Source organism: Muntiacus reevesi, chromosome 2 (assembly GCF_963930625.1).
Source record: "Muntiacus reevesi chromosome 2, mMunRee1.1, whole genome shotgun sequence".
In the NCBI taxonomy this organism is placed as follows: domain Eukaryota; kingdom Metazoa; phylum Chordata; class Mammalia; order Artiodactyla; family Cervidae; genus Muntiacus; species Muntiacus reevesi.
Window position 1 is genome coordinate 185,438,421 of NC_089250.1, and position 14,182 is coordinate 185,452,602.

The 14,182-nt window shown below is 46.3% G+C and overlaps 1 protein-coding gene across 7 annotated transcripts in view; it reads left to right on the plus strand.

Annotated features, from left to right (window-relative positions):
* Positions 1–452: 452 nt before the first annotated feature.
* The window catches only part of RBFOX1 (RNA binding fox-1 homolog 1), a 404,111-nt gene continuing 390,381 nt past the window's right edge, over positions 453–14,182 (plus strand). For all 7 annotated transcript variants that reach the window (XM_065924298.1, XM_065924297.1, XM_065924302.1 and 4 more), the window contains exon 1: positions 453–690. In XM_065924298.1, the coding sequence (XP_065780370.1) occupies positions 604–690 (87 nt within the window). In that variant the 5' untranslated portion in view covers positions 453–603. The remainder of the gene's footprint in view (positions 691–14,182) is intronic.

Genomic DNA, 14,182 nt, shown 5'->3' on the forward strand with positions numbered 1-14,182 from the left:
AACAAAATAGCATCTTCTTCGTTTCTTTGTGATCAGTACCAGAGGCTGCCTGCGTTCCTCTGCTGAGCTTTTAAGTGGCAGCTGATAATCATATCAATTGACATTTCTCAGCTTTCCTCTCTAACCATCCCACACCGACTCCAGGTTTTTTTTTTGTTTTTGTTTTTGTTTTTTTTGCCTTTTGCCCAAATTCCTTCAGAAAGAGCCCAAACCTGCCAGCCGACCACCCCACTCCCCGCCTCTGGGTATCTCTCACTGTCTCTGAGAACTAAATTAATGAAGAGTATTTGGTTAGTCATGTTAGGCAAGCCGCTCCCAAAATAGAACCTTCCATTTTGGTAGCTTCAACCCTGCAGCTGCTGCGTCTCTCCCTCGTCTGCGAAGAAAACTTTCACATTAAGAGTTGCTGATGCTGGATTTTCTTTCTCTCCCCTCTTGAGTGTTGATGAGCTCTGTGCTCCTGACAGCGGCGATCTGGCTCTCAGCTTTGTGGTCGGAAGAAGTTGGGTCTATAGATTTTTTTCTTTCTTTCTTTCTTTTTTTTTCCCCCAACTCTCCATTGATGCGTTGAGCTTCTGAGGGGATCCCACCTGCCCGTAAAGCATGTTGCCTTCTCAAGGAGTCCTCTTGCATCCCTATGGCGTACCTATGATCGTTCCAGCCGCCCCCTACTTCCCAGGACTGATCCAGGTAATTCAAGGCCACTGCCAGCCAGCAACTTAACTCCAGAGCGCGCAGAGTAATAATTGGAATTTTTATGGTTGAGAAAGCAAACACTTTTAATACAGGAAAAAGCCCTCGTGTAGTCTGAGGGAAGACAGTAGGAAATCAAAAAGATGGATCACCCTAATCTGGCTATTGACATCTCTCATGGTTGAATAAATGGTGTAGTTGAGCTATATTTGCTTGTATTGATCGGGCTACTGTTTAACATTCATGCCTTTGCTTCGGGAGGTTGACCATGGGGCAAAGGATTTGTTCTCCTCCTCAGCTCTCGGAGGGACTCAGTCTCCCACGGCAGATCCCGAGACAGACTAACTGGTCATGAGGTAACTTGGTTAAGAGCTTTCACCCAGGAAACAGAAGGAGCATGAAATACACATTAATCCTTAGGTTCCGCTTCCCAGGGCTTGTCTGTTTTCATGGAGGGTACCCCCACCTTCCCAAACCTGAAATTGACCAGTGGCAGGGAGGCAAAAGGAACTCTCTATTGATGGTTAATTTATGAATCTCAGAGATGATACTAGAAATCCCTTACATGTTGTTTACATCTTAATGATGGCAAGAAAGGAGATGATTGAAATATAAGTTGGTTTCACTTTTAAGGCTTTTCATTCTGTGTTGGGAAAATCATCAAATAAGATATTTGGGGCCTTTTTTTTTTTTTTTCTTCATTGTAAGTGTGACTTTTTAAGCAAATGTTGGCTTCTGGGTATGTGTCTGAATTTCTCTGTGGAAAACTAGTGACAGAGGCTGAACGTCAGAGGAAACCCGGATGTCTTCTATTGTGGTTTGTTTGAGAGCAGTCATCTTTTTGTAACACATTCTGTATCTCCTTTCTACAGGAAAGAAAAGTTACATGTAGTTAGTATGTCCTTTTTACCTTCAGTTCTGTGCAACCTCCCTCCACAATCTTTCAAAATTCTGCAACACTACCTCATTAATTCAAATTTCTGAGGAGGGTTCTGGTCAAACCTCCAGTGTCTCCTTTTCTGAATGTTGTTGTTACCTCTTGCAAACTGTAAGAAGCTTGGCAATTTGAGCCATTAGGCGTGAGTCCAAAACATAGCGAAACATCTTATCATGCCAGATTTATGGTCCTTGCTTATTTGGGAGGCTTCTATATTATGCATGAGAATTAATGGACTACCTGGAGAGTGGTCCTCAACAACGTGGAAACAGTTCCATCCTTCCAGGTGTACACAGGCCAGTGAGGCACTCGGGGTCTGAAGTCACACCGGAAAGCCTTTTATTTCCGTTGGAAATTCGGGGTGAAGGTTAGCAGTTGGAGTTTTGTCAGACCCTGGACCGCCCCATCCGATAAATAATTACAAGCAAATCGTGCCCTTCACTCTATGCTGATTGATGCTGAAATTGCTTTTGAAAGTTCTCATAAGTTCCTGTTATAGATTAAGTGCCGGTGTAGGAAAAATAACAGCACCCACTGAAATGGGTGAATGTAATCAGGCTTAATGGACTCGAGAGCTTGTTGGGAATTAAATAACTATCGATCCGCTGGAATGCTGCTGTCATTACAAAATGCCACTCTGGACGTATTACCCGGGTGATAGATGAGAAGACACCCGGGCGAGCTGAGAAATTGGGGAGGCCCGGTTCCCATTCCTTCCTCCTATGCAGAGCCTTTGAGAAACGGATCCAGTTTCTGGGGGGAAGGAACAAGAGATTTTACGTGCCCATCATTGCTGGGATCATGCTTTGTTTTCCCAAGTGACAACTCCGATAACTAGTTAGGCAGAAGTCAGGTGCGGCAAGGGGTCTCAGCCCAGATGCTGTGACAACCTTCATCTTCTTCCTCTCCCACCCTCCGTGGATCACACAGAAACACTCTGGGTGGGGAGAGACAGGCCTTCTTTCCAGTTTTCTGAGACAGCCTGTGTTATTTATCCAGCGGCATCAAGCAACTCAGACACTCCATTGCAGTAACATTTGCAAGTGGAGGAAAGGCAGCTCAAAGAGAGAAAGAACTGTCAGACACACACCCACACACTCGCCTCTTAGCTGATGCTTCAGGTGACACCAGGTGCCCTGCGTTCCCGCAGACTCTGTCAGCGTGCTGACCGATTTGTTGATCGTGTGGGTTTCTTCCCAGACTCTTCAAGATGCAGATGTGTATGTGGGTGATTTGTTGCCCAGTTATGTCCGACTCTGCGACCCCATGGACTGCAGCTCACCAGGCTCCTCTGTCCATGGGATTCTCCAGGCAAGAACACTGGAGTGGGTTGCCATGCCCTCCTCCGGGGGATCTTCCCAACCCAGGCTTTCCCAAACTCACGGACTTAGAGAACGAACTTGTGGTTGCCAGAGGGAGGGAGAGTTAGGAAGTTTGGGATGGACATGCACACACTGTTGTATTTTAAACGGATAACCGATAAGGACCTCCTGTGTAGCACAGGGAGTTCTGCTCAATGCTATGTGGCAGCCTGGATGAGAGGGGGCTTGGGGGGGATTGGACACATGTGTATGTGTGGCTGAGTCCCTTCACTGTCCTCCTGAAGCTGTCACAGCATTGGTAATCGGCTCTACCCCCTTACAAAATAGAAGTTAAAAAAAGATGCCAGGGCTTTCCTAGAGGGAATTAAGGTACCACCCACGTCCTCATAAAATGATCAGTAAGACAGTTCCATGATCCCAAATAGAGTGTGTTCCTTCCGCAATAGTTAAGTTCCCTGTGACTGGAGGAAGGAAACGGCTGTAGGGGCCACTTGGCAGGGTTGTCTTATCAGAATTTAAGATTCCTCTCACAGGCTTCCCAGCTTGAAGAACCAGTGATTCTGTGGCCTAAGAATTTCCTTTTCATAATCGTATCAAGTGCCACTTCTTTTTTTCCCTATTGTTCTGTTTTTGTCTGCTCTGTCCAAGAAAACAAATAATAATTGATCAGACATCATAAGAGGCTTTTAAGAGAGCATCACCTTATCCTGCAAAAGGCAGTGAGCAAAGATGTTTCCTAATAATTCCGAGGACGTGACTCAATAGTATCTTTTGTCCCAAGAGTAGATTCAATAGCGACTGCTGACCTCATGGGCCATCCCCGAAGAAAGCTAGACGCTTTACCATATTGAATCTCCTGAACCCATCTTTTGATGTCTGAACTTGTTGAACAGATAGCAAGGTGAATAGTTTCTCTTTCCAGCCATGTAAAGTATTCCAGAGTGACTGTGGAGGATTGAGCTGAAGCAGTTTGGACAGTTTTCATGTGTAGTAAGAAGCACAAGAGGAGAAATATTATCAAGTATCAAATATTAACAGTGTATATACACTGTTCCTTTCCCCGTGGTGTAGAGCGGACTGCTGGTATCTCTGGTTAAGAAGAACCAACGTGTCTTCCCATTCAACTCCTTTATTCATGTCTCAATTTCCAACAAGACCTTGAATGATCAATGAATTATCTGACTTGAGAACAAAGGAGATTTGACAAGTAAATTGTCCATCAGTCTTGAGTCGAAGAAGCTACCAGGAGAACTTACCCAAGCCGTGGACCAATGGCCAGCCACACAGCGTCAGATGATATCATCTTAACCACAGCTTTGTAACTGATTAGTCTGGGTGGTCTTCTGTCTAATGAGCCCTTGGCTCTGGGTTCAAGTTCAGACTTGAGCCCCTCACTCTAGATATTTATCTGCCAGATATAGTCCTTGACCATCACTGCTAGAGTCTTCTCCACACCAAGACAGTTCTATCCTCATCTCATACGGGTATTGCAGATCAAGTCTGGAGACTGTTTTCCTAGGCGGAGGATGGTATAGACAGGGCCACATCCACCTCACCGTGCATTTTTTTTACTTTAGTTATTCAGTTGCTACCCACATATTCCATACCAGGCACTGTTACATACACCTGTAAAATAGAAGCAGCCCCTACAGCTACTGACTCTTAGGTTCACAGCCTAGTGGAAGAGAACCTTAGATAAATACAAAATCCAGTACGACAGTAAAACAGCAGGAAAGCATGTTAGGTGACAAGTATTTCATACTTGCTATGTACCAGGCAGGGCTTCCCAGGGGGCGCTAGTGGTAAAGAACCCGCCTGCCAGTGCAGGAGACATAAGAGACTCCGGTTTGATCCCTAGATCAGGAAGATACCCTGGAGGAGGGCCTGGCAACCCACTCCAGTATTCTTGCCTAGAGAATCCCATGGACAGAGGAGCTTGGCTGGCATACGGTGGATAGGGTCACAAAGAGTCGGACTTGGCTGAAGCGACTTGTATGCACGCATGTACCAAGCATGGTGCTAAATACTTATATATTTTATCTCAATTTATCCTAACAATGCAATTGTCCTCCACTTATCTGTGGGGGTGTCAACTTAAAAAATATTCAGCAACCTAAAAGTTGAGAGCTATGTTTTATTCAGTGGGAAGTTTTAGAACTTCAAGCCTGGGCCTCTCAAGTAAGCGTGAGCAAACTGCTCCAAGGAAGCGAGGGGAGGACCTAGGTTATATAGAAGTTTTGTAACAAAGAGCAAGTAGTCTGAGCATCAAAAGGTTATTCTTACTGAAAGAAAAACAGATATCCCAAGTTAAGGAATTTAGCACTTTTCTATTACAGGAAGATGCAAAAGTCCGGGGTCACTGACATCATCCCTTTAATATGCATCTCAGCTATCGGGCCATGACCCTGTGCTTTCACATCCTGAGCTTCCTCGGGGCTCACCATAGGGAGTGGCTGCAGTCTGCTGGCTGCTAGATCACAGGTGTTCTTCTCCTTCCCCAGTGCCCCCAGGGCTCACCAGCTCACATAGGAGGGCTGCAGCCACTGACGACTGTGACGTCCTTGTTCACTGACATGGCAGGAAATGCTCCATTTCCCAGGGGTATGGCCTAGACCGCCCAGTGGATGCTGTAGATAGTACTGGACCCAAGATAGATTGTGTTTTTCCTATACATGCATACCTCTCTGTGTTAGTTACTCAGTCATGTCTGACTCTCTGCGGCCCTGTGGACTGTAGCCTACCAGGCTTCTCTGTCCATGGAATTTTCCAAGCAAAAATACTGGAGTGGGTACATACGTGTGGTCAAGTTTAGTTTATAAATTAGACACAGTTAATAATAAAATAGAACGATTGTAACAGTTTACTGCAATAAAAAGTTGTTGAATGTGCCCCTGGATATCTTACTATACAAAGCACACTTTTTTTTTTCCTTCTTTGAAGTGTCACAGAGAAGATTCATTCTTAACATAGATCTTAGCAATTTCAGCATATGGTTTTGTTGCCTTCCTTATTAGGTGAGAATGTTCTCGTTTTCATTTCAAGGAAGCACAGGATGGCATCTCTTTGTCCATCAGAACTGCCAGCATTACTACTCTTGTACTTTGGGGCTGGTATTCAGGAAAATAAGGATCAGTTGCACCCGAGCGTTGTGATAACTCGGTAGTCAATCTGATAACTGAGATAGTTACTAAGCAACTAACTGTGTGAGATATTCTGAACAAAGGGATGGTCCACATCCTGGACAGGACAGGATGGGACTGGACCACCCAGAACTACATGCAGTTTAAAATGTATGAATTGTTTACTTCTGAAATTTTCCATTTAATATTTTCGAGCTGTGGTTGACCTCAGGTAAACCTCGGAGAGCAAACCTGTGGATAATGGTGGTTACTATAACCCGAAAGTTGGGTTCTGTTTGTCCTACCATTATTTGTAATTGTAAATCTCCCAAAGCTCTGAAAATCAGTTTGTTTGGTTTTTTTTTGTGGGGGTGGGGAGGATGTTGGCACTAAAATGCATTCCAGAAGAGAACTTGACCTGAAATGATGTGTTGCTATTTATAGACTGTCTTTATCCCACTCAGTGTGAATATTCATATATTTTGCTATGGGAATTTTTCTGTGTTTGATTTCAGAGTGTTGTCCCAGGCCCTGCTGAAAGAGTTACATAATCTGTTTCTGATGGATTCCCTTTCTGGAAAAGAGAAATGTCCCCAAATCTGAATTTCAAGATAGAGTTGACCCCAGGGGTCTTGGATGAGAAATCACAGTCATGTATTACGATGCCTTTTCTGCATATGGAGACCTGAAACTGACATTAAAAGAGAAAGGTCACTTGCCCAAGGTCACAAGATTGTCAGTGCCAGAGCTGAGATGTAGACCACGTCTGGTAGACTGGAACCTTTGCTCTTTGTCACAGATCCACTGTCGAGATGCATATGGAAATACATGAGACGGAGACAGTGGATGCCTCTTGGAGTAGGAAAGAGGGCCGTTCAGAGGGGAATGAGGGTTTCCCAGGTGGTGATGGTGGTAAATAACCCTCCTACCAATGCAGGAGACGCAAGAGACGTGGGTTCGACCCCTGGGTCGGGAAGATCCCTTAGAAGAGGGCCTGGCAACCCACTCCAGTATTTTTGCCTGGAGAATCCCATGTAGAGAAGAGGCCTGGTGGGCTGCAAGTCCATCTGGTTGCAAAGAGTCGAACACGATTGAAGTGACCTAGCATGCTCAGAGGGGAAAGGTGGCATTTAAGTAGGGCTGTAGAGCATCATCAGACATTCCCTGGGCAAGCAGAGGAGAAAGCCCTTCCTATCAGAGCAGAGAATGTGGGTGAACTCACAATGCTTGGGGTGACATTTCAAGACAGAGCTTCAGTATCTTCCCCAGCCCATGGGTACCATGGGTACCGTGTGTCTTGCCATTGTGTAAATACGGGTCTCAAAAGCCAAAAGACAGGGCTTCAAAGCAGCTGGGAGGAAACTCAGAAATGGAGCTTCTGAGCCCCGAATCTCCATGTGCCCACCCAGGAATGGGCTCTGTAATGCCCTTCTCTGAAGCCAGCAGGTGAATGTTGAAATCCCTGGATTTTGAGTCCCCATTGCTCTTTGCTATTCTTTCTCTCTGAAGCAGTAAGCTCCCTGAAGGCTGTGTTCCCCACCTCACACCCCACAGAATTAGGTGGCCGCAGAGAAATGAGGGACGCCTCCCTGATGTGGATACCAGTGGTAGAGGCAAACCCCTCAACTCTGGAATTTGAAGCAGAAGTCAGCATCATTGAATCGGGTGATGTATCTAATGAGAGATCTGTATACACCTGTGTAGTGAGGTCAGAGGAAGGAGGAACACCGCCCCCCACCAGGACCCTCTTGTCTAGCACTCAAAAATGAATAATATTCCAGGAGACACACTTGCTGACAAATCAGAGACTTTTGGGGGAGGGAGTGCCCAAGTGGAGAGCTTCAAGGGAAGGAAATCCAGGAGAACTGCTTTGCCGCATGGCTCGCGTTCTCGGATTCTATGGTGATGGGTTAGTCTCCAGATTCTCTGGTCAGTCATTGTGACGCAGGGTCCTTCCTGCTGGTACACACATCACTTAGCCAAGATGGATTTCAGAGAGGAGGATTCTGGGAGGCTGGTAGGACATATGGAGTCTCCTCTCTCTTCCTGACCTTTGCCACATTCTTCCAGGTGGTGGTAGCTTGTTAGTTCCAAGTTCCTTACCAGGACCTCCTGTTGTTAGATAACTCATGCAAGTGTTTATTCTCAGGCCTAGTCAGAGTGGGTGGTTTTGGTCAGGGGGTCCCCTCACAGTGACCCCAAGAATTATCAAACTTCTGGTTTTAGCAGTGGACCAAAAGTAACTGGCCCCTACAGAAAGGTAGAGAAATGTATGAGGAACCTGCAGGGCATTGGTGTAAACTTGAAGGAAATAAACTTGTTTTGCTCAGCGGCTGGTGGAGCCATTTTCAGATCTTGATACTGCTGCCCTGCAATGTTCTTTACATGTTTGGAATATCCGCTGATTGGGAAAGAAAGCCGAAGGCACGCCTGCATAATGTGAGTGTTGGTGGTGTCGTTTACTCTGTGGCCGCTCCATCTTAGTCACTAAGTGACTCTTCTGTACTGCCAAAGAGGCCATGTCAACAGCAGACTGAATTAAAGAGTCAGGGAGGTGGTAAAGAGAATTTGGAGTCAAACAGGTCCATGTTGACATATTGGCCCTGGCATTTACTAAGCATGTGGCCTTGAGCTTGTCAATTAACCTCTCCAAGGCTGTTTTCTCAGCTACAAAATGGAAACAGGAATACCTATCTTGTAGAGCGGTTGTGAGTTTACATGGGATACATCTCTTTGTTCAGCAGTTATTTATTGAGCACCTACTGTATGCCAGGCTGTGAATGAGGAGTGAGTAGTGGTTGTAAATGATGAGGCAGAATAGGAAACACTCAAGATTCTTTTCAACCTAAAATTTATATCCTAATATATGGAAAAGGTGGCATTTATATATATGTGCTTGGTCACTCAGTTGTGTCCGACTCTTGCGACCCCATAAACTGTACCCTGCCAGGCTCCTCTGTCCATGGAATTTTCAAGGCAAGAATACTTGAGTATCTTGCCATTTCTTTCTCCAGGGGATCTTCCTGATCCAGGTATCAAACCTGTGTCTCCTGCATTGGCAGGCAGAGATTTTACCTGTAGCACCACCTGGGAAGCCTATATATATATATATATATAAAATATTCATTCTCAATTGGTAAAGAGCCTGGCAGACTACTCGCAAGAGTTGGTCACAACTTAGTGACTAAACCACCACCATAATGCTTATCCTGTGTTATTCTGAAAGAGGATAGGCATTTACTCAGAACTCCTGTATCTTTCAGTGACAAAATCTAATTCATAATTGTTTAGAGGGGAAACAGAAAACCTCCACCTTCAGGCACAGTTGAATTCAGAGGCTCCAGTGACCCAAGTTAAGTCATCCCATGACTCCACAGTAGTTATCTGAACTTGATCTTGATTCACAAATGCACCACCTCCAACTGGTGGCAAGTATGGTGAAGTCAATTCTGGCCTCTGTATACTAACCCTGAATTAACTCTCAGACACAGAGTCGGTAGCTCAGCTGGTAAAGAATCTGCCTGTAATGCAGGAGACCCTGGTTCGATTCCTGGGTCGGGAAGATCAGCTGGAGAAGGGAAAGGCTACCCACTCAAGTATTCTGGCCTGGAGAATTCCATGGACTGTATAATCCATGGGATCACAAAGAGTCCGAAACAACCGAGTGACTTTTGCAGAGTTTTGGATGAAGTAGAAAAGAAAACTTTATTGTTTGCCAGGCAAAGAGGGCCACAGTGGGCTAATGCCCTCAAGGCTGTGTGTTCAGACCTGGAGGGAGGGGACAGGGAGCCCTGTGTGGAGTCTTCTAGTCCACGGATGGCATTGCTGAGGAGGATCAGAGTGCCTAAAGAGGCTACATTTCTTCAATCCAGAGATCTTCTGGCCTAACAGTGATCTTCTCTCTGGAATGAAGAGTGCTTTATCAGACATTTACATCTTTCCATTTGATGGGAGTTTCAGTATCTGCAAAACAGCTCAAAGAGATTGTTATGTGATCCCCTGAGGGGGAACTCGGATCTGCCCCCAAGGCCACACTATTGTTTCTTGACTGCCCACTCCCTTGTCTTTGCATCCTCTCCCTTCCCTTGATTAGCAACTGTCTGAACCTGTCTTTGGAACTCAGGATTCCCCGGTGGCTCAGACAGTAAAGCGTCCGCCCACATGCGGGAGACCTGGGTTCAATCCCTGGTCAGGTAGATTCCCTGAGGAAGGAAATGGCAACCCACTCCAGTACTCTTGCCTAGAAAATTCCATGGATGGAGGAAACTGGTGGGCTACAGTCCATGGGGTCGCAAAGAGTCAGACACTACTGAGTGACTTCACTTGGAACTCAGGGAAGGGGACACAAAAAGGCTTTTGTGCCCAGGAGCCCCATAGGGTCCTGCTGGATTTCAGTGATCCCCAGAAACTCCAGGCTGACACCCCACCCCATCTTAGTCAATCTCTTCCCCAACTGCAAAAATTCCAGAGACAGGCTGGAGGCCGGGGTCAGACCCTGCCAAGTAGGGAGTAAAGGAGCAGTCAGAGCTCTCTTGTCCAGTTTAGGCACTGTTGTGTTGCTAAAGTGAAAGTGATGTCGCTCAGTCGTGTCTGACTCTTTGCGACACCATGGACTGTAGCCTACCAGGCTCCTCCGTCCATGGGATTTTCCAGGCAAGAGTACTGGAGTGGAGTGCCGTTGCCTTCTCCAGGGGATTGTCCTGACCCAGGGATCGACCCCAGGTCTAAGTCGTGTCCAACTCTGCCATCCCAGGCACTGTAGCCTGCCAGGCCCCACTGAAGCCGTTTACCTGGGATTGGGACTTGAACCCATATAACTGGGATTCAAACCCAGTCAAAACCCTGCTTGGGGACTTGACCCCACATGGCTGGGACTCAAACCCAGCCAAAATCCAGTTTGGGACTTGAACTCATGTGACTGGGACTTGAACCCACAGTACCTGGTTTTGGGGGCCTAATAAAGCTCAGTTCTCAATGTCTCATCCCAGAAATACTTCAGTGAGAGACGAAGTTGTAGGCAGGAAATGGATTTATTCAGATTCAGAGAGAAACACACTCCGCAGGCAAAGTGTGGGCCATCGCGGAGGGTGAGTGTGGCCACGAAATATGGTGTGGTTAGTTTTTATAGGCTGGGTAATTTCATATACTAATGAGTGGGAGGATTATTCCAACTATTTTGGGGAAGGCGTGGAGATTTCAGGGATTTGGGCTAGCCCCCACCCCTCCGTCTTTTAACAGTGCCTTGGAACTGTCATGGCGCCTCTGGATGGGTCGTTTCACTTGCTGATGGAGGATCAAGGTCTAGTCTTGTCTACCATCTTGGTTCCTTTGATTCTAGTTGATTTATGTTGTGTCCTTGGGCTATGTCATCTTTCAAAAGTTGTGTCCTTCCCCTTTCCCTCCTGTTACACCTCTGTCCCTGGGATCGCCCAGGCAAGAATACTGGAGTGGGTTACCATTTCCTTCTCCAAGGGATCCTCCAGACCCAAAGATCGAATCCACAAGTGGGTAGCCTTTCTGTTCTCAAGGGAATCTTCCCAACCCAGGGATCGAACCCAGGTCTCCCATGTTGCAGGCGGATTCTTTACCAGCTGAGCCACAAGGGAAGCCCAAGAATACTGGAGTGGGTAGCCTATCCCTTCTTTAGCAGATATTCCTGACCCAGGAATCGAACTGGGGTCTCCTGCATTGCAGCGGGATTCTTTACCACCTGAGCTGTCAGGGAAGCCCCCTACATTGGCAGGTGGATTCTTTACCACCGACCCACCAGGGAAGCTCGGTTTGGGTGCTCAATGGATGAAAAACAAAGTTCTCAATTCCTTGAGAGGTATTACAATTATCTCATTTGTTCAAGCTGTTACAAACATCCAAACAAGTCTTTTCTCCCCCAAACCTTGCCCATACCCCACCAGGGAAGAAATTAGTGGGTTTCTGATCTTACTTATGTAGTTGCTTTCTTTTTTTGCCAATGATCATAGTTACCAGACATTCACAATCATCCGGTGTATCTTGCTTCTCCATTCCTGAGATATGGCAATTTTATGCAGTATTTTCCCACGTAAAGTAATTAGAGGAGTGTCTCCCAGCACAGTGTGTTTGGGACATCCCCAGTCTTTTGCAAGTGAAACCACCGCGATCTAGGAACATACAGATAGCCTGATGAGGACAACAGGTAACACCATAATTGAGGCAAGACAGGAGTTTCTCACATCATGCAAACCCATACCTTCTTTTTGTATTAGCAATAACGTCAATAAATCTAGAAATAAAGGGAAACTAAAGCCCTCCTTTTACGAAGCTGGAAATCATGTGGACCTTGCACATCATTCCAGGTGTCTCAATGCGCTCAGAGAGAGACGCCAGCAACTTTCCCCCTTCAGCTGTATAGAGGTGCACTTTTTTTTTTAATTAAAAGATTAAAGGGACACTGTCAATCTCTTCTGATTAATAGCAGTCCTATAAAAAGGATGTGTTCCTGCCGCAGCCATCTGTCATTCTGATCGCTTTAAAGGCATGCTATATCAGCAAGTATGCTTTTTATAATACGTTGGCATGGGGCAGGCGGGGCTGGAGGGACTTGTGGATTTCACACTCTGCTTTGCCGCTTTGGTGTTCCGCGATCTGAGCCTTTGATGGTGAAGTGGAACCCCCTCCCTGTCTTTGAAAGGTTGTTTTGGGTAAGTGCTTTCCCGGGCTAACTTAGAATGGAGATACTCACCCCTATTTATGTTTCTCTCCCGTCTAAAGATAGATCCATCACACTTGCATCCCACCAGCATGCAAGCAGCCAGCTCCTTCACTTGATTAACTACTGAACCCTAAATACTGTCCAGAAGCAATGAGCTCAATATTCTGTGGGTCTTTTCCTCTAGCAGCTGGACCGTGGTCTTCTGCAATGCCTAATTTTTTTTTGATTTTTAAAATTATTTATTTTATTGACATATAGTTGATTTACCATATTATGTTAGTTTCAGTGTACAGCAAAGTGAATCAGTTATATGTGTGTGTGCATATATATATTTAAGTTCTTTTACAAATACAAACTATATGAAATATAGTTCCCTGTGCTATACACTGGGTGCTTGTTGCTTGTTTTATATCTGGGAGTGTGTATATGCTACTCCCACATTCCTAAGTTATTGGGATAAATTTCTTCTTGTCATTCAGTCACTCAATCATGTCTGCCTCTTTGTGACCCCATGGACTGTAGCCCACCAGGCTCCTCTGGGTTTCCCAGGCAAGAATACCAGACTGGGTTGCCAGTGCCTTCTCCAAGGGATCTTCCCAACCCAGGGATCGAACCCCCATCTCCTGCATTGGCAGGCAGATTCTTTACCAGGGAAGATTCTTTACCACTGCAGATTCTTTACCATGCGGCTCCAGGAAGCGTGGTGGGTCCAGTGCACCCCTGCCCTGGGAGAAGGTGGCCTTCCTCAGCTGTTACCTTTCCTGCCCCCCCTAATCCGCAATGGCTCTCAGACAGGGGGGCGAGATTCAGCGACTGCGGAGGCAGCTGTCTTGTGCATTCCCACAGTGTTCTCACCAACTACTCTCTGAAGAGCTATTTCTTCTCGTTTCATGAGGCAGCACAATTAAAGATTTAGATCAGAGGATTGAGAGTGTGGAATTTAGACCAGGGAAACCTGAGGCTGGCCGTGACCTTCTCTGGGTGACTCTGGGAAAGCTGCGTGACCTCTTAGAGCCTCCGCTTTCTCATCTAGAAAGTGGGAGTAACATTCCATGGACTTCTGCTTCCCGTAGTCAATGTCAGGAATAAAAGAGCTCAAAGGTGACCACGCCCGGGGCCCCTGTCGTCCAGCCGTGAGGACATAATGCCAAGGGCTGAACCAGAGCTGGCCCTTGGTTCTGAGTCCTGTGGGTTTCACCTCTCTGAGCTTCCACTGTCTCAGCTTGGTGGCAGGGACGGTCACACCCGCTTCGCAAGGGAGCCCTGAGGCTTTGCTGCGGTAGTGTTTGTGAGGCAGCCATAGCCGCACCTGCTCATGGTAGGAACTCCACTGTGGTTGGCCAACGTCGCCGTTGTCATGGTTTTTCCATCCAGTCCTGGGTGGCTGCGGTTTCTTTTGCATGTGAAGATACTCTGGGTTTGG